The following is a 25267-nucleotide window of genomic DNA, read 5'->3' as shown; positions in this document are numbered from 1 at the left end:
GCTGTGGCTTGGCACACCTGCCCACCTAGTGATGGCGGAAGCAGAGTGTGAACCTGGGGGTTTGACTCTGCTGCCTCACTGTCGCCCCATCACAAGCACTAGCTTTATGTACAGTCCTGAGACTCTGGGCTTCTTGAGGATGGGGACCAAATCTAGCTGTCATCCTGTGTCTAGTATTTGCAGAATGTCAGTACCGAGTAAGGACATGCTACTGTCGAGCATCTCAGGTGTCATTTGTATTGAAGAGGAGGCAGCCCAGAGCAGCATGGAACAGCCTTGGACTGAGAAAGCTGCTTCAATCATGGCTTTTCCAACACGCAGTGGGGCCTTAAAGACATGTATTTTCTGTCCCGCCTCCAGAGCTGGGTTGGATGGACCAGGCAACTTTGGATGCCTTCAAACTCAAAGGCTCCCATTCAGTTTTCTGGACTTACTTCTAAGCGTGTCCGGTCCACATCCTTGGGCAGTCGGTTTCTCCCTCTTGTGGTCACCAGCAGCAGCTCATAAGGATAGATCTAAGGAGAAAGATAGTTTCCAGCTTGGGCGAGGCAGGTGGGCCTATCTCTTTCAACAATATTTTGTGTCTCAGCTCCTTTCTCTATCCACAAAGGGTCAGAAATTAAGTCTGGAGGAAGGGCTGGGCCTGCCATCTTTGGGTTGCGTGGTGGTCTTAAAGCATCTTTTCCCCAAAGGCAAGTTCCCACAGCATCCCCTAAAACTACTAGGGACAAGCTTGGTAGCATTTAGTATTAGTGTGGACACAGAGCCTCCTGAATTTAAGTGTCTAATATTTGGTGGCTTGGTCATCCACCAGTCTTTGAGGACCAGGGAAATAGTCTAATCAGTAGTCAGGAGACCTACAGGATTCAGGGATGGTGGACCAAGGAGGGACAGGGACTCTTAGTCTAAAATGACCCAGGCATTATTCTTCTATGTTCCCTTTCCTGAATAGTGACAGTGCTGTCATCCTCTTGCTGGTCCCCAAGGTAGTGGTTCTGAGCATCAGGAGACCTCCAGAGCCCATGTGTCCTTTACCTTGTACTCTGTAGAGAGAAAAGACATGCATAGAGTAGAATCCATAGTTCTTGCTTTTTGTTACCACAGTGGCCTCTGCCTTATTCTCCTGGGAGGACTGGCCTCCACACATCTTGCTCCTGACCATTCAGAGATCCTGCCTTTGCTGAATTCACCATGGAGGATAGTCAGGGCTAGTAGGAGCATGGAGGGTGGCTGGAGATAGGGGCTGGGCTGATTTTGTGATGGTTTCAAGGGAAAAATAGCTTTTGACATATTTAGGATAGAAATGAGAAGAATGAGAGATTGTGAAGCACGTGGAAGGGATCTTCCACCTTCCGGGGAAATCCTCCAAGGTTCTGATGTGCCTGCTCAGAGGAGCTGGTGGAGGCTGGTATGGGAGCTTCCCGAACAGAAAGCATGAAGCTCGTGGACTTTTATTTTTTTGGGAACCATGTGTATTTGGCTCTGAGTGTTTTCCTCCACTGGGGCTGGCAGGCAGCTTTAGTTCAGCAGTACAGGGAGAGCAGCACTCTGTGATGGCTCTGGGAACCCAGATGGGACAGATGGCCTGGAGATCACCCAAGGCCAGGGACTTGAGAGGATGAGGGAAGAGCAGGGCAAAGGAGGGAGTGGAAGTGAAAGGGAGTGGGAACTCGGGGTTTGGACGGAGCCCAGCATGGGGACAGAATCTGTAGGAATTGTTTGCCAAAGGTCAAGCAGCAGTTATGAGCAGTGCATCCGGAGTCCCTGGGAAGTCCCAAGAGGGGCCTCCTCCTGCAACCCCAGCCAGTGCGCTTACCTCGCATGCCCCAGTTGACTGCGTTCATGCTGTCGTAGTGGAAGAGGTCTGCGCTGGGTGTCTGCAGGGGAGACAAAGCCAGGACTGCCCTGAGCCTCCCCAGGGCACTTACCTATCTCAGGACATGGGCCAGGGTGTGGGTGGGGCTTGGGGCCTGCTCAGCAGTCCCCGTCTAAAGTCAGGGGAATTGAGCTTGCCGCCAGCTTCTGGTGCCTATTCCTAGCATATAGTAGGCACTCAATATATTTCCATTCATTTGATTAATTTTACCTGGTGCTTTCTTTCATTGATGTAAGACTTTTTCCTATGAGGTCTTTCCTGACAACTCTGTTGAGAATTTCAAGTTGTCCCGTTGACAACTTGACTCTCAGTCTTATCCTGCTCCTCTTTTTTTAATAGCACTATCTTCTAACATTCTATATAATTGGACTTGTTTTCTATGTACTTTGTACTTTCTGTTCTCCCTAGAAAAATATAAGCTCTGAGGGGCAGGCATCTTTGTTCTGCTGTGTTCCAGGCACCCTGAGTAGTCCCTTTCAATAAACCTCTGCTGAATGAACGGATGTCCGGCCTCTGAGTGTGTGGAGGGCAGCATGCTCAGCAGGCAGGGGTTATCAACACCAGCCACTGCTCAGCAGAGGCGCTCTGGTCATTTTTGTGTGCTCCCCCCTACAATAGTCTCCTAATGGATCTGTGGCTTCCACTGCTGCCCCTCCACAGTGTCCATGCTGCATATCTGGTAGAGGGATCCCACTGGGAATCTGCACTGGATCTCAGGGTGCATGTACTGAACTCTGAAGGCCTGACTTGGTGTACAAGGCCCTAATGACACTCCTGTTTGGTTTCACCTCCTCACAACCTCTATCCTGGTCACATGATTCAGTACCATTTTGCCCTCCCCACCTTAGATGTTAGACTTCCCTACATCTGGATGGCTCTTGCAGGTCATCAGGTGGTGAGGTTCCCTCCCCACACTCAAGCCTTTGTTTTAATTCACCTCCTCTCTGACTTCCCTTCTCTCTACCCGCTGGCTTTGTTTTCTACCCTAGCATGTCCAACAACCTGACCTCATGTTGCACATTTTCTTGTTCATTGTTCATCTCCCAACTAGAACATGAGCTCCATAGGAGCAGCAGCTGTATTCACTGCAGGATCCCCAGCACCTGGAACAGTGCCTGCGATTCAGTAGGTGCTCAATAAATCAATATCTATCTCAAAGTCCCCGCCCTTGGTTCCTGTCACTTGTTAGCTCACATTGCTAACAAGACAAATTTTCATTCCGTTTCAGTCTTTAAACCAGCTCACTGCTTCCATGAAGCTTTTATGTCACAGGCTTTTAGAGTTCATGCAGCTCAGAAGACTAGATGCTGTGTTAGCGGTATACCACGGGGGCACAGCAGTTGGGTGTGGGTTTAGGGTTGATTGGTCTGGGCTCCAGGCCTGGCTCCTGGGACTGCTGGGTGTGAGCTCGGGCTAGTCACCTCAGCCCTCTGCCTCCATTCCTCCATCCACAAAATAGGGTCAATACTAGTAACCACCTCCTCTGGGCTGTGAAGGTCACAGGAGTAGGTGCTGGTAAATTTGAGTGTTTGGCACAGGATTCTTACTCAATAAGTACTAGTTATGCCCAGTCCCTCCCCTGGGGGCCTCTTTTCACACAAGAGTTATAATGGAGGGGGACAGGTCATTACCATTGGATTCCTTCATTGGGTTCACTTTCAAGCCCCTCTGACCCAGTTTCACTCATAAGCAGCTGCCAAAATAATGACCTGGTGTTCAGCTGGTTAGCATCTGGGGGTGGCCCCACCCTACAGCAAAGCCCCTCTTACCCTGTGCAGCCCATTTCTCCTGTAGGCAGGCAGAGAGGCAGATTTGGAGATAAGAGGATCTGAAAAGAAGGATCCAGAGCAATTACCAGAAGCCCTAAGCTAGGGGTCACTCTCTCTGGAGTCATTTGGTTGTAAATAACCAGTATTACCCACAATCCAGTGTGTGTGTGGGGTGGGAGCCAGAGGCCCTGGTTTTTTCTGATGCCTTCTAGACCTACAACTTGACCCCTTCCCTGCAGAATTCTAGGCCCACTGGAGACACCTACTCACAAATTTCTGGCCTTGACCTATACATATCTATCCTATGATGGACCCCTCTGTTCTGGCCACAGTGTGGCTCTGGTCAAAGGACCAGAAATTGGAGTTGAGCTCAGAAGCAAAGAGGAAGGCTCCGAGCTGGGTGGAAGAGGCAGGTGCTCTTTCTTTCTCTTTGGGAGCTGTTGGACATGGTAACCTTGGTTCTAGAACCCTAAATGGAGGCTTGCAATCTCACAACTATGGTGGGGTCAGCTCTTTGAGATCAGGTTTGTGCTGAGACATCTACATTGTATGGCCAGCAGAGATTTGGGAGACTGTAGCCATCTTGACTCTGCCCCCCCGGGACACCATGAGCTGAAAGCAGAGCAGGCAGAACATACCACTGTCAGCCAGGTAGTGCGAACGAGGAGCTGCAAGAAAGAAAAGTTGGAGGTCAGGGTTCACGGGACAGACAGACATGAGGGAGACAGTTCCTGGGGACAAGGACACACGGCTCCCATGCTTGGCTACCTGGCAGGTGGGGAGGAGGGGCCTTCTTAGCAACTCCTTTACTGCTGGTTGGTTTCCAACCATTGTGCTTGCATCCCCTCCCGCTTCCCACCAGCTCCCAGTGTGGAATAGGTGACTTGGGATGCTTGTTGCACAGATGTAGTTGAGCAGAAGTGATTTTTTTTTTTTTTTTTTTTTTTTTTGTGGTGTTGGGGAAGAAACCCAGGGCCTCACACATGCGGTCATTCTGTCACTGAGTGTGAGTTTTGAGCTGCCTTGGTGCACTGTGTAGGGCTTAGAGCTGGGGATTGGGTGGTCAGACAGGGAATATGGGCTCATCAGTTCATCCTGCTTCTGCCATTAGTAGATGCTTATCTTCACATGAGTTACTCAATCATGCTTTGTTTTTCTCATCTATAAAGTAGGAGTGATAGTGTCTACCCTACAGGGCTTCTGTGAAGAATATATGACATAACACAGTAAGAAATTCAGCACCGTGCCTGGTGCATACTAACATGCTATACAACTGGTTTTATCATCACCACTGTCTTTAATCTCACCAAGCTCAAGGTGTAGTAAGGTGAAGAGGGAAAAGCTCATGGACTTAGGGTCACTCCAACCCAGGTCTGATGGGTCACTTATTGGCTTTTTGACCTTGGCAAGTGACTTCACCTCAGTTATATCTCACCTATAAAATAAGTGATAATACTCTTGATGTTGCAGGGATTTGTGAGGACCAGGAGTGATAATGTATCTATGCATAATAAATGATACCTCTTATTGTCCATCACATATTGATGTGAGATAGTATTTCCTGGTAGGACTGAATCCCAGAGGGTAAGAAAAGAGGAGGCAGATAGAGCATGTGTGCCTGTCCAGGAAGAGGGAGACTCTCCAAGTGACATGCTTGAGTGAAGCCTGTTTGTATACCTCCAAGTGATGGGAAGCTCAGCACCTCAGGAAACAGGCCCCTATATATTTGAGCCCCTCAGATTACAGTGTTGGAAGATATTTTTCTTTACATTGAACCCAGCCGGATGTCACAGCTTCAGATGGCCCAAAGAAGTGGGGTGACTGCTCAGGGTAGGGGATGGGCTTGTTGGTGCCCCATCCAGTCCCTTATCAAGTCTGTGTTCCAGACCTGGGGAGGCTCCCAGAGGAGACACCTGAGATGGAGGAAAGTGGGGGATTTCCCTTGATAGGCAACCTATACTTATCCCTTTGTTAGCCCAGGGGATTGAGTTTGGGGCTGACTGAGTTGCAACACATCCTTCAGGAATGGGACCTAATGGAGACAGTTTCCTCACTTACAAACCCATGGGTCTTGGGCAAGTCACTGAAGGTTTCTGAGCCTGGGTCCCCTGACTGTAGCATGTGGGGGCAACTTATTGCTCAGCGGTGCTGGGAGGAAGAAGGGGGTGCTTGGACTGTGCCTCACAGGGTGCCTGGCTCAAAGTGAACAGCCAGCAGGCACTGGCTCCCAGCGGAGTGCTTACAGCCATTGAGGGACATCTCATAGCCAGCTGTGTGCAGGGCCTCCCGGCTGCTGGTGGAGCTCCGGGGAGGGGTCCAGGGATCCGCATAGGAGCTCGACCGGGCCTTCATCTCCTCCTTAAGAATCAGACGGCCAATCCCACTCTGGAGCTGGGGTGGAGAAGGAGCAAGATGAAGACAGAAGGAAGCGGACAACCCTGGGAAGGGTTGAGTTGTTGGGCCCTCTTGGGGGAACCTCTGCCATTTTTGCCTTCCCAGCATTCCTCCCCCCTTACTGCACCCACATTTTCCTTTGAACTTCATCTCTCTCCTACAAGTAGTCCTGAAGTCTGTGTGAGGCTCTGGAAGTTGGCGCAAAAAAGCAGGTCTGTCCATGACAGGATCACATTGCCCTTGTCAGAGCAGTTGGTTTGAAGATGGGCAGGTAGCCATCTTTTTTTTTTTTTTTTTTTTAAATTGAGGTAGAAATCATGTAACTTAAAATTAACCATTTTGAAGTACAGTCATCCCTAGTATCCACAGGGGATTGATTCTAGGTCTATCCCACTTCATACCCTTCATACCAAAATCCTCAGATGCTCAAGTCTCCTATAAAATGGCATGATATTTTCATATAACCTATGCACATCTTCCTGTATATTTCAAACTTTAGATTAATTTTCTAGATTTTTTTACTAAGCACAATTAAAAAATATTTTTAGTTATAGATGATGTACTACCTTTATTTATTTATTTTTATGCGGTGCTGAGGATTGAACCTAGTGCCTCATACATACAAGGCAAGCATCCTACCACCAAGCTACAACCCCAGCCCAGGCAGTGGTTTTGAGGTTCACCTACACTGTGGCATGTGTCAGTACCTCATTCTTTCTAACAACTCAGTAGTAATATTCTGTCATATGGAGCTGCCACATTTTGTTTATCCATTTGTGTAGACATTTGGGTCATTTCCACTTTTCGACTATTTCGAATAGTATTGTCATGAACACGTGTCTACATACATTTGTTTGAGTCCTTGTTTCCAATTCTTCTGGGTTTATACCAGAAGTGGAATTGCTGCTCTGTGATAATTCTATGTTTAACTTTTTGGGGAAACATCAAACTTTTCCACAGTGGCTGGACCATTTTATGTTCTCACGAGCCATCTATGAGAGCTGTTGGCACCCATTTGCCATTATATGAAAAGAACCAGTCTGAACATGAAACGAAAACAGAGGCAAACTTCACAGGTAAAGAGACAACTTTCCTTTGACATTTCTTTTTTTGAGCTGCTGGATCTGGTCATACCTGAAGCTAATCCTACCATTTGACTTTCAGTTATGCAAAATTAAACATTTCTTTTTTCTATTGTAAGTGAGTTTGAATATGATTTCCATCACTTGCAAATGAAAAAAAAATCCTCAGTAATCTACCCTCTAAGCATCTTATTTCAGTGATGTGGCTGCTCACCTTGTGCATGCTGCGGTCAAAATCATCTTCCTCTCCTCCAGATGAGAACCTTCTGGCTCGGGGCACTGTCAAGGGACAGATGGGATCAGATCCATCCTGTGCACCTCACTCAGCCTGCCCTGGCTTAAGCCATTAGGCCCTCCCTCCTTTTCTCCCTTCCTTCCTGGAATGAAATAGGCTAATCTAAGATACCTTCTGGGTGTGATCTCTCCTATCATTGAAGCCTCTGAACACATAACCTCCCATGGTTGCTGGTTCTTGTCCACCTTGGATTATACTATTTCTGGGTCTTGCCTCCTTTTCTAAATGGAGAATTCTCTGAGGGTAATGGAAGACTCACCTCTGAGCATCCATGAAGCTTTGTTCAGAATGGGCATTCAATTAGTAAAGCCAGGTGTTGAATCAAAGTGACATGTATCAGTACTTGATGAAAATTCCTTACAATATTTGAAAGGATCAGCTTGGGTTCTCTGATTGGGCAAGGAGGTGACTCAAGAACCAGGTGCCCATGAGAGCCTTTTATCTTTCTACATCCTTTCTTTTTCCATTCTCCACCATTTTTCACCCTACAGCCAATGTGATCTCTCAAAAGCATGACTGTGATTATGTTACTGTTTTGAATAGCTTCTCACTGTTTAGGATAATAACCCAAATCTTTTTCTCAACTCACAAGACCTGTGGAACATCTTCCCTCACCACCCACTTGCTCTGGTCCCTCTCTGAGATCAAGGTGAAGAGGGTAGCCTTTCCTTTCCTCCTTTCCTGAGAGGCCCTCCCCTCTCAGGTCTGGGAAAATGTCAGAAAGTCTGCACTCCCTGCTGACCTGCCCCCTTGTCACCCTTCCTGTGGCCACCTCTTCATCTGGCTGGATAACCCGCCTCTGCCATCAGCTCTCCTACCTCATGGTTGGGAGCTCTGTCTCCTCCACAAGGACAGGAACCTGGCCTGTTTTGCCCCCCAGTGTATCCTAGGGCCTGTGGCTGGCCCTTCATACCTGCTATGTAGTGAATAGAAATTCTGAGACCTATCCCTGCAAAGCATTCTTATTCGGGATGGTCATGTGAAGGAGCTGGTGACTATTCTGACTTCCTGAGTCCCCCGCACAGGTAATGGGGCTCTGACTTCAGGGACCCATAGGGTTGCTACCTTTGGGGGACCCATGGTAGGTCCAGTACTCAGACTCTGCAGCATAGTAAGGGTCTGGTGAGTAGGCTGGGCTGTACTTGGAGGCCTGGCTGATGTCTTCACTCGTTTTGCTCTTGGTTGCTGTAGACAAATCACCTGCAAAGGATCCAAGGGGAGCTCTTCAGGAAGGTAGTGTCCTGGCTGGGAATCTGGACCCTTTCCCTGTTTCCGTCAGGTATTAGCACATGGGAGTGAGGCCACTTTGAGGTCAGAGGTCGGAGATCTGGGACATGGAGCACTGGAGGTGGAAAAGCTCTGGGCCAACCTCTCATTTTATGTTTGGGAATCTAAAGATCTGAGAGGGGAAGGGACTTGCTTAAGACCACACAGAAAATTTGAATCAGAACTGGGCCAGACTCTAGCCGAGGGCTCCTTCCAGTACATTCCATGGTCTCCCAGGTCTGCTCTTTAGAGAACAGTAAGACTCAATAGGCTCCGGAGAGTCCAACCTTTCCTTTCTGGCCTTTCAGGAGCCTGCTTTGTTATGGACGTGAACCACACCTAGATGGGAATCACCAGGCAAGGCCACAGTGTGTGAGTGGGGTCAGGGCAGCAGTCTCCCCCATGGAGGCTACAGGGCCCACAGGAAGGAGCACTGGACAGTGAGTCAGCAAAGCTGGGTTCTGGTCCTAACTTTGCCATTTAACTCAGGTGCAGCTCCACACTGGTAAAATCCTGCCCACCTCTGCCTCGGTTTCCTCATCTGTAATTGTTGAAATTGGTGCGCTGACTCAGAAGCTTCAAGCTTCTTTTGGAAGTAAACCCGTAATAGGAGTGACCAAAAAACCCATGGTGAGCATGAATAGTAACAAGGCAGTGTGACTTTAGGGTGGCCTGAAGACTGGTGCTTGTTGACAAGGCAGAGAGAGAGAGAGGTTGGGGAAACCAGCGTGGCTCCACAACCATTTCTCAGGGAGAGCTATAGGGAGGCTTTAGCAACAAGCTCTTTGTTCCATGGAGCCAGAGCAGCAGAGGTCCTGGGACAGGTTGATCTTCAGCACCTTCTCCCAGGAGCCTGTGCTAAGAAGTTTTGGAATTCTCCTTTGACTTGGGTCCTGGAAAGTCCCTCCTGGCAACTGCATTTTGCTATTTCACTGCCTTGTTCCCATGCAGCCATCTCCACCCTGGAGTCTTCCTGGGTCTGCACGGGTGGTACCACTCAGAACCCACCTGGAAAATCCTACCAAGTTCTGAGAAGCTTGGGACCTGTAGGCCTTTTTGCATAGAAAGCCAAGTCACCTTTGTTGGGGTTGGTGCTTTCCTGGGGCCGCTTGGGGGCACATAGTGTGTCCTTCACAATCACTTGTACACATGCACAGGCTTGCTGTGGGGACTGAACAGCCCCTGCTGAAACTGAGGATATTTGTCTGAATTGCAGGGTCTTTAGCATCCAGAACCACTATTTATACTTGCCCTGACCCCTCCACCAGCTGGTTACTTCAGACTCTGGTACAGGACTGCTCCACACCTCCAAGCTTGTCCAAGTCTGTGCTCCTCTCTGTTACCTGCTAGACCCATAGCAGGCAAGGGTACCTAGGGTGGCAGCTACCCCTCTGCATTGGCAAAGGGAGGGATGCTGAGGTCAATAAGGGCTTTTGCAAAAATGAACAGGAGGTCTCCGTGGTGAATGACTTGGTGGTTCTCATACCAAGTGCAGGCAGGAATCGTGGATGAAGCCAGTTGAATGCTTTCCTGGGCACCATCCTTAGAATTTCTAATTAGGGAGTCAGGGGGCAGGGAAGTGGCTAGGGAATCTGCCCTTTCAATAATAAGTCTCAAAGGAACAAATGGTCCAAGGGCCATTCTTTAATAAACATTAAAGGAATGAATGAATGAAGGAAGGGATTCCCTGCTCTTTTCTCATCTGTGTGTCCTCTAGGAGTTTCCATATATTCTCAGGATGACTGAGACAGCTTAGAACAGTTTTTCCCAAGCTGGACTAAACATCAGAATCACCTAGACGCATTGCTATAAATACAAAATTTCAACTCAGTAAGTCTAGGGTGGGGTTGAGGAATTTGTGTACATTCACGTGATTCCAATAAACATTTTTTATATCAATGCTTTGGAGTGGAACTCTCCCAGGGGCATGTGTATTTTATAAGAATTACCCTGAGTATGATACATCAAAATGTATTCTGTCATGTTTAACTAATTAGGACAAATAATATATACATACATCTATATATACATATATATGTATATACATATTACCCTGATCATGGGATTCATATATATATATATATATAAATTACCCTGGTCATAGGATTTAAAACACCAGACAGCAGGTAACAGTGGTTGGAGAGGGGATGGGAAAGGATTAGGGGACATGAGGCCTGCCTTCTTCTTTTGAAATGATATCAATCTCCTCTACAGTGTCACCCTGAGTGACTGGAGGTCAACCAAGAAGAAGGACCAAGTTGTGTCCTTGCATCATGTTGCTCCTGTTGGCCTGTGCAGAGCATCTGCACAGAGGGTTAACATCCCCCCTCTCCTTGTCTGGTCAAGCCCTGTCTGCCTCTGACCATACCATGCCGTTTGTAGATCGGGGGTTTCCGGTAGATGTTACTTTCTCCAGCTGCCAGACAGATCAGGAAGGGACAAAGGGGAGGAGAGAGAAAGAGAGACAGGGGAGGAGACAGCACTTGGTCAGTTGATCTCAGAAGAGAGAGACAGTCAGCAACCTTTTCCGAGGGGCCACCATCTTTCCCATGTAGACTTCCTCTTCCACAGTTGAACTTTCAACCTCACCCCAACAGGTACCAAGTAAGGTGAGGGGAGAGAGATGGATGGATACAAATGGTGCCAAGGAAGGGACGTGGGGCTGAATGGTGGGCATGCAGGGCGGAGTGCATGCTCAGCAGATCCTCATGCAGGGAGTGTCCACTGCTCCTCCCAGTGGTCACACCTCATTCCATGTGAAAGTCCCTAGGATGCGTCAGCCAAATTTCAGCATTATCTTTCTGCCCCTTCCTCAAAACCAGACAGGAATGGACCGTTCTGGGGGCAGTTGAGAAAGGTGCAGATGAAGCAGCAGGATGAACACTCGTGGGGAAAGTGGCGAGTGAGAAACTGAGCTGCGTTGGGAAACAGGGTCTAGACTTGGCTTTGCTGTTGCTCAGGGTGAGATCTTGTCCTCTAAGACCACACCTATTCCCTGCCTTCCTCTCACCTTATCACCACCTTCAGGCACAATGGCTTTACATGTGCTGTTCCCTCTGCCTGGGATGCTTTCCCTGAATCTTCACAGGGCTGGCTCCTTCTCATATTTCAGCTTTAATGTCACCTCTTCCAAGAAGCCCTTTCTGACCACCCCACCTAGTGTAGCCTCCTCTACTCCAGTCTCACAATACCCTGTTTTTTAAAAAATGTTTATAGTATCTATCATTACCTGAAATTCTCCTTTTTACTTATTTGTTTATTCTTTCATTGTCTCTGTCCCCACATTAGAACATGCATTCCATGAAGGCAGGGTCTGGGCTGGGGGCTGGGGGCGGGGGACACAGTTGCAACCTCAGGGTCCAAACAGTGCCTTGCTGCACAGGCAGAACAGCGGAGGTGCAGGGAAGCCGAGTCACTGGACCGAGTCACCAGCTTACAAGCAGCAGGATTGGGATTCAGTCCCAAGAGCTTGGATGCAAGCAGCCTTTACCACTGTATTACTGCTGCGCCCCATCAGGCCCTTGAACACCCAGGCATTTCACCCCAGCTCCCTGTAACTTTTCTTCCCTTGGCTGCTTACTTGTGGTCCTGATCAAGGTTGGTTCCGTCAAGTAGGAGACAAACCCGTGGGCAGATTTGGGCTGGAGGGGGGGTTAGCATGGGCGACTTATTAGGGAGGGTCACCCCGGAACTGGCTTCTCCTCCATGCCTGAACAGCATTGAGTGGATGGCTCAGGTGCCCCACAACCCCACGGAGCATGCACCCATGCTGGGAATGCCAGGCTGGCAGTGCCTACCTGGGATGTGAAAGTGCTTGGGAGCCTGGTAAGAGGTCGGAGTGGAGGACCTCACATCTAACTGGCTATGGTATGGAGAGCTCCGGCCACTCTCGGGCCCTGGAGCACGCAGGCAGTGGTCCCCAGAGAGAACAGAGGCACAGAGAAAACAGGCATTAACGCGGTGGCAGTTAAGGAAGCGGTGAGGTGATGACAGCGGGGATGGGGCGGGCTGGGCGTCCCGGCGTGCTCAGCTCCGGAGTGGAAGAAGCATGAGCTCTCATGCACTGCATCTGCAGGAACGAGCTCGACCTGTTTCCTTGCTTGACCCCAAAGTCAGGTTTTGTGGGTTGTAAGAATCAACTCTACTGAGCTTCAGTAAGGTGTCTTCTCTGCTTAACTCCCCAACCCTCCCTGCCTGGGCCCCTCCCTTAATTGCCCCTTTCCTCCATCCAGGCACCTGTTGCACCCCTACCCCCTGGGTGACTGTGGACACCTTGACTGGCTGGTGGCTGGGTGGGACAAGGCCCTTGGTGAGGGCCAGGCCACAGCCAGCCCTATTTCTGGCCTGGGTGGAAGATGGTGCACAGGCCAAAGGGTGAGGGTGGAGGAGGCTTGTTCCATCCAGCAAGGCTCTGGGCTTTCTGCCACCCCTGAGTCCTGGCAGCTCCCTACCCACCTCCTTGCTGCTTCTCAGCATCACAAACCCCATCTTTCCCCTAGCCAGTAGCAGCTCAGGAACTCTGTCAGGCCCAGCTGGTCACCTGGGTGGCCACAGGCCTCCAGAGAGCTGTGTTATGGTGGAAATCTTGGGTAAGCCAGGGCTGTTTCTGAAGACCTGCTCTTCCTCTCCCTCTGGGGCCTCTCCCTGTCTTACCTGAGCGGTAGTAATGGTGAGGTGAGCGGGAGAAGGTGGGAGACATGCCCTGCCGGCTGTAAGTGGGGGAGTCAATGTATCCTGGGCTGGAGGCCCGTCTCTGCCGGAGGTCCAGGTTCTCATAGATGTCCTGGGAAAGGAGATGGGTTTGTGAGCAAGGTCTGTGGTCCAAGAGTCCAACAGGCAGGTGGGGCATGACATGGGTTCTGGGATTCTTGTGGCTTAGGCATGAAGAGGGAGACCCCTGTCTGAGTGACACAGCCTGAGGAGGGCAGCGGAGAGTCACGCATCACTCCAAAGTCTGGGCAGAACCCATGAGTCAGTCCCAAGGATCACAGAGACATGAGGGAGGTCATTTCTTGGGGTACACAAGTTCTCTCCCAACCATTCCCATCATTGTGCCCTGCCCTGACTGGGGGAGCACCTTGGGCAAAGGATCAGGACCCTTGGGGACCTGGGGAGGGGTGAAGTCAGGGCCCGTTTTGGACAGCTTAAAGGGACACAATTACATAAAACGTTTTCCTGACCTTTTGCATGTCATTTAATTACCTGGGAGTAGGGAGATAATGTTCCCAGCGACTTAGAAGCGAAGAGGTTGAAGGCAGCCATGGAAGAAGGAAGGGAGAGAGAGGAGGGCAAGAGGAAGGGACAGAATGTGGTTAAATGGTTTGTCAGAGAGAGGGCCTGCAGCTGCCCCTGGGCACCGCTCTCTAGGTGGCGGGAAACATTGTGATCATGACCACCCCTCCCCTTTAGCCATGGGAAAACCTAGGCCTAGGGAGGCATGAGGGGTCTCAGGGCCACTCAGGACCCCTCAGAGAGGAAGGGGCTGGTTCCTGACTTGGACCCAGGCTCCTCTACTGCAAACTCAGAAGTTATTTTCATGACCCTCCCCTGTCTCTCTCCTGGCTTATGACTCCCTTGGTGTTCATGAAGATCATGCCCAGGGAAGGGAATAGAAAAATAAGGTCAAGCAAGTCCCAGGCTGCTGTCACTAGTGAGAGAGCAGAATGGACTGATCAGGGTAGCTGCCCCTCAGCTCCACAGGGTCAGGGTCATGCTAGAATGCCTACCCGACATTAACCAGCTTCTTAATTTCCAAGACAAGTCAGAAATGCAGTTTCTTATATGAAGTCTCCCGACATACATGTTGACAACTAATTTACATTTTTGAGAGATGCTCTGTGTGAGTGAATCAAAACATCTGGGGGCTGGCTGTGGCCCATGGGCTCTGGCTGGCCATGTCTAACTTCAGGAGAATCAACTTATACAAATATTGATTCCTTTTTCCTTATTCATTTCAGGGTTCAGAATACAGAGAACCTCAGCATTAGGTTCTTAACTAAATGGAACCCCAATCCCTTTTTGAGAGGTGGAGATTGTCCGAGGGTGCTAGCTAGTTGGTGGTGGAGCTGGGACAGGAATTTGGGAACCTGCCCATCAGTACAGGGCTCCTTCTGCCCATTGTAACTCAGGAGGCCTGAGATGGGGTCAGAAATCTCCTGATTTCAGGACTTCCCGGTGGTGATCACCCTGCCTTCCCCAGAGAGCTTTTTCTCCTCTCCAAACCATGTAATGATTTCTAAAGTCATTGGATGCTGAGTCTTGTTAAATGTGTTTTTTGCTTTGAGCACAGGGGCTTAATGGCAGGTGCAAAACCAAGAGAACATGCCTAACCAGAGACTATGAATTTTAGTGACTGGTAAGCCTGGCAGGGGGTGAAAGCCATGGGCTGAGTAGAAGCAAAATTTCTCCATTATAAGAAAAACAAAAGCTCAAGTGATAAGTGATCACAAGCTCTCAGCTTCCATGTGGGGTTTTACAGGGAGTGTTGGAGCTGGGGAGGATGGGAAGATCAAGTCCTGTCCATAGAGGGCGCTGATACCCATCTCCAGATGGTGGAAATCCTAAATTTAATGTCTGATTTTTAAAGAAAAATCAGAAAGCCAGATTTTCGGATGAAATCTCTTGATTTTTAAATGTTAGCTATAAATTCCAGTTTTGAAGAGTCTGGGGGCCCATACTGGAGATCAACTTGTCTATGATGAAATGGGACTGTGGTTCCTCCAACAGCCCCAGAGAGAAGGGCCACACACAATACCTCTCCATAGCCACATCTCTCCAGCATTTCGTCAGATGTGTATCTGGAATGAGGCTCGTAGGAAATGAGGTCGGGGCGTTGTACCTCGTAGATGGACTTAACCTTGGGGAGAGCTGCCAGGTCTTTGTAATTAAGGATCTCATTATCCACTTTAGCCTGGGGAAAAGGGAAATGAACAGGAAAGAAGTAGAAAGATAAGAGGAAAACGAGAAAGGAATGAGGAAACAAAAACGAGATAAAAGAAGAACAAGCTTTGCTAGTTTCCACTAAAAGCAAAATATTAGGATCTAATCAAAGAGCCATAGAATGCTAGAATAAGAAAGGTCTTAGAGGTCATCCATTCCAACAGGGCTAACATTTATTGGGCACATGTTGTTTGAGAGGCCCTGTGCTTTACAGGGATTATCTCCTCTAAATATCATAACACCTCTGTGGACCAAGTATCAAAGTTGTTTCTATTTTCTGTGCTTGAAAAGCTCCATAAATCAAACCAATTAGCTAGTAGGTTTGAATTCAGTCTGATACACAACTTGGGTGACTGCCTTCGAACCCTATGCTGTGTGGATATCCCCATTCCCAGCTTCCATGAAACAGTAAAGACTAAAATAATCACAACAGTGCAACACTGGCTAGCATTTGGCAAGTACTTATTATGAGCCAGGCTCTAAGTTTCTTATGCAGATTTACTCAGCTAATCCACACAACTCACAATAGTAGAGTTATATTATCCTTTTTTTGGATAAGGAAACAGAGGAGCAGAGAAATCAACAAGCTTGCCCAAGTTCACACAGCCAGTAAGTGGCAAACTCCAGAATGTGAAACCAGGAGGTCTCACCTGAGAGCCTGCCATTCCCTGTGGCCTCCAAGGATAGGGAAATCACTATCTCATACTGTAGAGGGCTGGGCCCAGAAAGCAGTTCCTCACAGTGAACTGAAAAGAGCTTAACTTGTACTTGACTTCACCAGAGTTCAGAACCCTATAGGGCCATGTGGATTAGAAGACAGCTTCCCCTTGCATGGGACAACCCATCTCTCATGGCTCCTGAAATCATGTCCTATCCACATCTATGTCCTCCATCTGTTCCCTCTGTGACCTGGTTTCTGCTCTGGTCAATCAGGATCTGTTTTTTTCTGGTAACAACTATGGTTTGGAATGTGCTGGGGTGAAGTGAATTAATTAATAGAGAATCTAAGGAGACTGTAATATACTTGTAATGTCCTCCCAGTGCCAGAGGGACCAGACAGAGTCTCAGGGTCATGACTACTCTAGAGAGAGCAGCTTTCAAATGATCTTACAAACTTTGATGTTTTAAAAGCTTCTCAAGACCCTTTCAATATGTATTTATCCCTGGTCCATCCTACTGCTATCTGGGTACCAGGTTCATCTCATTGCCCCTAGAACCTGTGGCCACGCTTCTTGCCTGGCTGTGTATCCTGAGCCCCCTGTCTGCACCACAGCCTCTCTTTGTAAGTAGGTTGGCAGTTGGAGGCACCAGCAGCCTGGGCGGTGAGTGGAAGGAAAGATGGCGCTACTTATTCCCCTTGCAACTTTCCTGCCTGGATGGGTACTGAGCATAACTTCTGTCTGGTGGCTCTTCTTCACAGCTTTATCTCCTGCCAACTCTGGTAATGTTGTTCCTTTCTCTTGTGTCATTATTCCTGGGGTGGTGACAATATCCCTCTGTTGCTGTATTTGGATGCCTTCCTATTACTTGTGGGTACCTTTATCCCTCCATGAAAATCTGCTCAGCCCAACTCCTTGAGTTGTACCATCTAATTTCTGCCAGAGATGGTGCAGACACCCACATGTCCATCAATTTTGGGGTATGTGGGCCAGGGGAAGCTGCTTAGAGGAGGCAACTTCCTGAAGCAATTGATGCCTTGGTCTTGGGATGTTAGATCCTGACCTTGAGAGCTCCTGCCCTTTTACAAACTCATCTTGATGAATACTGAGTCATTTTGGCACTTTACTCCAAACCTCAAAATTACTAAATTTATGTTTCTTCCTATAGCTGCTTTATTTACAGTGCTATAAATGAACCTTAGGTCTGGAGGCACAGTGATTGATTAGAGGTATCCTAATGTAATTAGCCAGGAAGGAAGAGAATATGTGGGGCTGGTTGAAATTAAGCTACCCCAAGATAATTCTAGAAGTCAGTGGGGATGGAAAAACGTTTGCAAGTTTAAAAGAATCTGCCTATTCCATGTTCACTGATGATTCTATTTTAATATGAAAATATCAATTATCTATGAAACCAATATTCCATCTTTCTATGTGTTATTGCATATCCCTAATGTGAGCAGACAGATGCTTTGTCAAATTTGGAAGCCATGTTTGGAAAGGTCTGAGTTAAACATGGCTGATATGACATGTATATGACAAGCGTCTGTATGTGAGATGAAAGGAGCACATGCAAGGTAAGACTTGGATGTGAGGGGCAACTGATCTCGACAATCAGCCCCCAGCTGGAAGGCAGGAGCGCAGGGGTCCCAGTTCCTACTGATCATCTGCAGTGAAGCTGCTTCTTATGGGACCAAGTCTAGCAGGCTTTCTCCACAACTCCAAGGTGAACATCAGGGATCAACTTATTTCACCAGGGTTAACAAGGCTCCCAGGTAACACAGGGAGACCAGTTGGTGAATAATGGCATTCTAGTGCTGCAGCTTCCTGAGCCCTCACTTCCTGGAGATATGCTCACATTTGTTAATGACCTCACAGAGCAGGATCTGAAACAGCCAACCGATCCTGCTGTTGTCTGGTCCCATTCATAGCATAGAAGAGAGTCTTCTTTCTTGTGCAGGACAGGAATCTTCAATGAGAAAAAGTCTGTTTCTTGGATTGGGGGTTTAGTTCAGTGATAAAGCACTTTCCTAGCATGTGCGAGGCTACGGGTTTGATCCCCAGTACCACAAATAAAGAAAGAGTAGCTTGTCTTCTGTGTCAGCCACATGGTAGTATTGACCCACATTGAAATGGAAGTCAATGATTTCTATGTTTTTTTTTTTTTTTTTTTTTTTAATTGACCAAAAGAAGAAAGGAAAGGAAATAGTCTCATCAATGGGCATTATCCAGGGATCAAAGAGGAAATTGGATATGGATTTGGAGTAACGACCTCGTCTTGGTGTCAGGACCCACCCCAAGCTAGTGGGTTTGGGGACTGTATCTCGAGCTTATCCCTAGGCACAGGTCTCCTCCCTTGACCACTCCCTGACATGTCTGGTCTTGTGGAAGGCTGGTACAGTGCAGGAGTCAATCAGAATGTTATCTGATGCTCAATTCGGTTCTCTTGGGCTCTGCTACCCTCACCTCCTTGGACTGACTCCTGTTTACCCCTCAGGTTTGAGTTTAAATGTTTCTTCCTCAGGATGCCTCCTCCCCAACCTGGTCCTGGACCTTCAGGTTTCTCTATTCATCTGGAGCATCAAGGGAACCCTGTGCTTTCTCTTCCTGAAACTTATCATAACTGCATCTGATGTTCCTGGCTTCTATGTCTTACATTAGGAGGCTAGGCATCAGGTGTGTGCTGTTCGCCACTGTTTCCCCAGCATGGAGCACAGTGCTTATTAACAGAGTAGAAGCTCAGCACACATTTGTTGAATGAATGAATAAATCACATACACAAGGGACCTCTGAGGTCATCTAACTCTGTTTCTTCTGCCTCATCCCTGGCAGATTAGACTGTCTGTGTTTGAATGACTCTGGGGATGGCAGCTCGGACACCTGCAGGTGATCTTCTTCATCCCTGGACTTCTTGCACGATTAGACAACTGTTCTGCATGTTCCCAAATCTGTGTAGCTGTTTCCACATCATACGGCCTCCTTCATCTTCCTTCCTTATCCGCACGCACTCCTGCCTTCACATCAACATTCCACCGGATCTGCACTCTGAATGCCTCTCTGGTCCCAATGCTTACTTTACCCTTGTCTTGGTTAAGGAATGGGTTAGGAGGGGCCTCACGCTGGCTTCAAAACTCAACAAAGGCGCTCACTATCATTACACTTGGTTTCTCCTGCTTCATGGAGCTCTGCACTATCTTTGTGACTCTTGGTTTACCAAATTGTGTCAGTGTCCTCTCTGTACTCACTGTATCCTCAGGGCCTGGCACATAACAGGCACTCACCAAATATCATTTGACTGAAAACCTGATGGTTACTTCATCCTTAGAAATTTCAGACGCCAGGCAAGGAATGGGAAAGGCCCCTCAGGGGATGAAAAGTAATACATACGCAGATGACTCGGTTGGGTGACCCAATACTGGATCCGGGGGGTGAGATGGAGGTTTCAGATGTCCGTCTATGCTGTGGGAGAGAGGAAAGCAGAAGAGGTGAGAAGCCGCACCCTAGGCTTGGTGGGGAGGGTTGACCTGGTACATTAGCAGCACTACGTATTTTCTGGCTACTTTTGTACTCTCTTTTTATTTTCTGCCTTTTAAATCAATGTCTGAGTATGAATGAGATCCAAAATGCATAGGATTTCAGGCTGTTGGATAGAATATGAATTTATTTTCTATATATTTGTAGCAAGCATTTTAAACAGAAACTTACTCATAAACTTTTCATTTTGGATTATCCCAGTCAATACTGTCTTTACTTGAAGTAAAAGTGTATAATATTCATTCCTCAGTAGTTTGTTTATTCACTACATGTAATTGCACAATATGCTGATTCTTTATCACGTACCCTTTGCAAATTGATACCAACTTAAGAGAAAAATTAAAAAAAAATCTCTCTGAATATTGACAATGATGGATTAATAGCTCCCTCAGCAGAACAGCATGATGTCAATCTTATGCCTCCACAAGAGTGGCAGCGTGCTGTGGTGACAAAGTCAATGGCTTGGGAATCAAGGACCACTGGTAAAGCCTGTGATTTTAGAGATCTTGGATCCCTGATGTGTAAAATGAAGGGGCTAAGCTTCAAGATTGCTCAGTTCCCTCCCAGACCTCTCATCCTGCAATTTAAAGTGTTCTGAGTGGGGCTACAGAGCAGTCTTTTCCAAAATATGAATTGTGAACTAGCGGTGGTTCTGGGAGATGAGTGTAGGTGGAACGTTTGGTAACACTGAGTCACAGAGTGAGTAAAATGTAATGTTTTATTTCAATTCTTTTGATTGGATCAAAGAGGACTCTCAATTTGGTGCTAATACATTTCAACAACTGTCTCAACAATAGCTAATTTACCTTTTTTTTTTCTTCCTTACTAAGGAGAGTGCAGGCAATGTTATCTAGAAGTTTTAAGATTTAATCTCAAGAATTATTTTATTTTATTGTAGCCTTTTATTTACAACAAGTACTGTTAATTTCCACTTGGCAATATAAAGTTTATTTTAAAATAATTTTAGTTAAGTTCAAAGTAATGAGTTGATTTGAAGAAAAATATCGAGTTTATAATGATACAAAGAGGTAGTGCATTTATATAGCAAAAAGTCTCATTTTTTTTTTGGTACCAGGGACCATACCCAGGGCACTTAACCACTGATTCACATCCCCAGCCCTTTTTATGTTTTACTTTGAGACAGGGTTTCACTGAGTTGCTTAGGGCCTTGTTAAATTGCTGAGGCTGGCCTTGAACTCATGATCCTCCCAAACTGCTGGGATTACAGGTGTGACCCATGGTGCCCAGCTAGCCCCAGGGCTTTAAAGAATGACTCAAATTTGGAAATGCCCTCAAAGAGGGAGAGATTGAGGAAGAAAAGTTATGTTTTCTGACACCTTAAATAAAAGAGACCTTGGAAGAAACAGTAAAAATTTCATGCATGGATCAAAAGAAATCACACATCAATAAACCAGTTCTTCCACACAATTTACAGTAAGTGGATGAAATGGCAAAGGAGACACATGTAAGTAGCTGGTCAGAAATTGCATAGGTGTGTTTTTCGTTAAGGAGACTCCAGCAGGAAATATGATAGCCAGGTGTCAGGGTATAAAGACACGTTGGAGGTCAACTACGATCCCTATCCCCTACCCACACCCCAGATATCCCTTTCACAGCATCAAGAACCCAGGAGCCCGGCTCTCTCTGCAGCCTGGGTGGCTCCACCCACTCCCCATAGTGTCAGGAACCCAGAGTCACAGGTTAAACGTCTCTGTATAGGACTGCTGTTCTGGCATCATTACTAGCGTGCTTACCTTTAATTTCTTCTCTGCCCGGGCTGCCTGCTTGCAGATGGGGTGCCAAACCTCAGAACCTAAGGGGCCAAGAAAATAGCAAAGGCTCAGACTTTTGAAACCAACAATATTCTGAATATGTACCCTTTCCCCACTGGACTTACTCTTCCAGCGGCACATGCGCCCTACACATCACTGGGAGGACCCCCTCTGCTTTCTTAGTTCCCTCCTGGCACCTTGCCACTGTATGCCAACTTGACTGCCCATGTGTGTTTTCTGTGTATTGAAATCCTACCCGTTCCTCAAGGTTCAGGTCTTACACGACACCCTCTTGCAAACTTTCTTACCTGCCAGTTGGGGGTGACTTTTCTCTCCTCTGTGTTCCATAGTTCTTTGTATCTCTCTTCACCCAAAGAGCCTCAAGTCCCAGTAGCTTGAAATTCCCCAACCCAATTAAATAAGACTCCTTCTGGGGCAGACCTGAGCTTTATTCATTGCCATATCTCCCCCAGCACTCAGCATAGGACTTTGCTCTTAGTGGAGGTCCATAGATGTTTGTGGGGTAAATAGATGAGTGGATGATTGGCAATGAGTGACACAGAGCAGGTGGTCAATAAATATTTGTCGAATGAATGAATGGCAGCGAGGGATGAAAGAAAATGACAGACTGTGTTGAACTCCAGCCTCCTTCTCTTCAAAGACTTAGGACAGACTTAAAACTTATCAGAGCTATCACGTTGAAGGGGAGGAGGTGTCATGGTTTTTTCTGCTTAAGAGCATTGCCTTGACCTGCTAATTCCTCAGGGACTACAGACTCTTCAAATCTAGTATATTTGTGTTGCTAAAGCCCACATTTTATCGTGGGTGGGGGTCCAGTTGGCCAGCCCCAAACTCGAGATGCCAATTTGGAAAGGCATGAGCAACAGGTGGCTAGTCACATGTTGACATGAAGCCCCTAATATTACACATTCCCCAAAGGAGGGACAGGTGTCCTGGATTAGAAGGAAAAATAGGAACATATTATCCCTCTGGAGCCATTGCTCTTGTAACCAGCCCTAAAAGGAAAGGAACCAGCAAATGGCTGGATTCCTGAGCACCCAGATGGCATGTGTTTGTCTAACTTTGTTTCTAGGATATTCTTTCCATTATGGTTTGTTGCCTGGAGCCCCCAGGACCAGAATACTGGCTAGGGACAGGAGGGTGGTATAAGGTCATATGATCAGACCCAGAAGAAAAGAGAGAGGATGGGCTCTAAGTACGGAGCTCTGGGTTCTTATCTCTGCTCAGCCCCTAACACATCCTTTCTCTGGGTCCCAGTTTCTCCATCTGAATACCAATATGGAGAGACTTAATCTTGGAGCTTATTTTCATCTTCTAGGACCAGTTTTGTCTTTTGTGCAGTAGGAATCTTCAGTTCTTATCTGCTGATATTCTTTGGGGCTCTTAATTTTTCAATAGGAGTTTAAGTCCTGCTAGAGTAAATGCAATGGCTCTCAGAGCCCAGTAGAGGGACTCTGGATCAGTGACTTGAGCCAGCAGTCACAGGGTGTGTCCACTAACGAGCTGTTGGCCGGGATCTTTGCTTTCGGGAGTTATTGGAGAGAGCGTTTCTGGTTCCTCTCTGAGTTGCTCCTGGATCTACCAGGAGTTGTTTACAACTGTGGCTCTGGCAGGAAACACATGTTACAGGTCACTATAGGAAATGGACTAGGTGGACACAAAGGTCTGAAGGGGTCAATGGAGTAGGTGAAAGACACATAGGAAGGGTGAAGGGGGCAGAAGTTCTCAAGCAGGGAAAGGATGTGTCCAGTAGGAGGGCGAGCTCAGGCTTGTTGACTCCATAACATTGACATGTCTGATCTGAAATAAAACTGAGCCAGGAGTGGCCATTAGCTTCAGCACTCTGCATATGGGAAAGCATCTTTATATAATAAATGAGGTGGGGGAAGGATCAAAAGAATGGAAATATCACTAGAAGTGAAAAAGGTAAGTTTAGGAGTTGGCTGTGAATCATCTAAATAAAAGAGGGTCAATAAAGAATTTGTTGGTAGCTAGCAGTAAACTGAGATAACTGAAGGGAAAAAAATTTTTTTTTCTTGAAGATGACTGAAATTATCATCTGCTGAGTCTATGTACTTGACCAATAGCTCAGTCACTTGACAATAACAGAAGGATAACAATGTCCACAGGAAAGAAGGTGGTTATTCACTTCTTTCTGTGCCTGGCCCATGTATGTTTAAAAATTCTTTAATCTGGATGACTGATTGTATCCTATCTTTGTATTTTTAAAAAGCTACAAGGTGAGGAGGCATCCAAGGAGGATGATAACCAGAGTAGGGAGGATACCCCAAATTAGGTCCTAAGGCAGGGTCTTCACCCTGAGAAAACTGAACAGAATGGCAAAGTGTGTCTTTGAATATTTTAATGGCTCTCTGTGGGAAGAGGTTTTCATTTGCTTTGCAAATCTTATAAAGTAGAACAAGAACTAAGAAGCATAAGTTCCAGGGAAGGGAAATTAACATCTGAGAATTGAATGGTCTCTTCCATCTGACAGTGAGATTCCTGGGCCTAGAAATATTTCAGTACTCAGCAGGGATATCGTGGAGGAGACTCATCACTTAGTAGTTACACTGAAGGTGTCTGACCAACCATCTCAATCCTTGAAGATTCTGTTTCCACTGTAACAGTCTTTTGTGTATAAAGAAAATAATTACCTGCTCCTATCCAATAACTGCAATGAGAGTGTAAATTCTATGAGAGGGATTCACTTCCATCTTAACTGCAAGGATGGAAAAGTCTCAATAAATAATCATTGAATGAATGAATAAACAAAAGAAATAGGAGATTCTGTCCTAGGCCATGTGAATTCTGAAAGCTGGGCCCAAAGATTTGGACAGGTAGAACAATCCAGACTCTGATTTGACAGGTACAATTCCAGGCTGAGTGTTAAGGCATACATTATGCACCACTTGTCTTAGAGCCTGGTAAAATGCAGATTCCCAGGGCCCTGGAGCCACTGACACCAACTTCCTAGAGGAGGGGCCTGGGAATTGATGCTTCAACAGCTCCCCATGATTTGATGACCATAAATACAAAAAACAGAGGGCTAACTATCAGATCACATTCCATATTGGTTTCTTTGAGGAAAAGAAACAAATTATACAAGACACAACTCTAATATCCTGTAAGAATGCAACACTATTTGATTGTTGGACTCCGGGTTCCACAAGTCATGCTCTTTTTTTTTTTTTTTTTTTTTTTTCTTTCTGAGATTGTTATTCATAACTCCAGGCTCTGCAGGTGAAACCGACTGGACGGTCACAGAATTGATGTGTTGGCTGTTTCTGTGTCAGCTGACTCAGATGGAGACCTCAGTCTCCTGAAGGGCCCCTCAGCTGCCATTAGGGTCGTTCTTCATCCTGAGCAGGGTCCACAGGGGTGCATCTGACTGGTTACAACATACCCCACACCTGTAACATCAGGGCTTGATTCAGTGGTCCGGAACCCAGTACATCTCTGCTGGACCTTGAAATTCAGTTTGTCAAAGACTTTGTTTCAAATGCCAAAGCCAGAACAGGTACCATCATCTTCCAGGATCCCCAGGCAGGGTTTATAAACACAATGGTGACTGAGAGTGGCAAGCCTGAAGGTTCTTGTTTGGTCAGCACTGTGCTTTGAAACATTTTTTGAATCTGAATGTTTTTAGATCCTGCAGGTTGCTGT

At 47.0% G+C, this 25267-nt stretch overlaps 1 protein-coding gene across 6 annotated transcripts in view; it reads right to left on the bottom strand.

Annotated features, from left to right (window-relative positions):
* Positions 1-25267, bottom strand: part of Ablim3 (actin binding LIM protein family member 3) — a 110266-nt gene that overhangs the window by 6592 nt on the left and 78407 nt on the right. The window contains exons 9-23 of one of the 6 annotated variants that reach the window (XM_047555145.1): positions 21566-21624; positions 19665-19736; positions 15437-15592; positions 13885-13914; positions 13336-13465; positions 12480-12578; positions 11051-11098; positions 8482-8616; positions 7336-7400; positions 5889-6036; positions 4284-4313; positions 3646-3704; positions 1817-1877; positions 1036-1043; positions 435-515 (exon numbers count right to left, since the gene is read on the bottom strand). In XM_047555145.1, coding sequence (XP_047411101.1) covers positions 435-515; positions 1036-1043; positions 1817-1877; positions 3646-3704; positions 4284-4313; positions 5889-6036; positions 7336-7400; positions 8482-8616; positions 11051-11098; positions 12480-12578; positions 13336-13465; positions 13885-13914; positions 15437-15592; positions 19665-19736; positions 21566-21624 — 1181 coding nt within the window. The remainder of the gene's footprint in view (positions 1-434; positions 516-1035; positions 1044-1816; positions 1878-3645; positions 3705-4283; positions 4314-5888; positions 6037-7335; positions 7401-8481; positions 8617-11050; positions 11099-12479; positions 12579-13335; positions 13466-13884; positions 13915-15436; positions 15593-19664; positions 19737-21565; positions 21625-25267) is intronic. The other 5 variants (XM_047555146.1, XM_047555147.1, XM_047555148.1 and 2 more) reach the window with 5 other exon arrangements.

The sequence above is a fragment of the Sciurus carolinensis genome, chromosome 6 (assembly GCF_902686445.1).
Source record: "Sciurus carolinensis chromosome 6, mSciCar1.2, whole genome shotgun sequence".
In the NCBI taxonomy this organism is placed as follows: Eukaryota; Metazoa; Chordata; class Mammalia; order Rodentia; family Sciuridae; genus Sciurus; species Sciurus carolinensis.
This window is presented reverse-complemented; position numbering and strand designations above follow the sequence as displayed.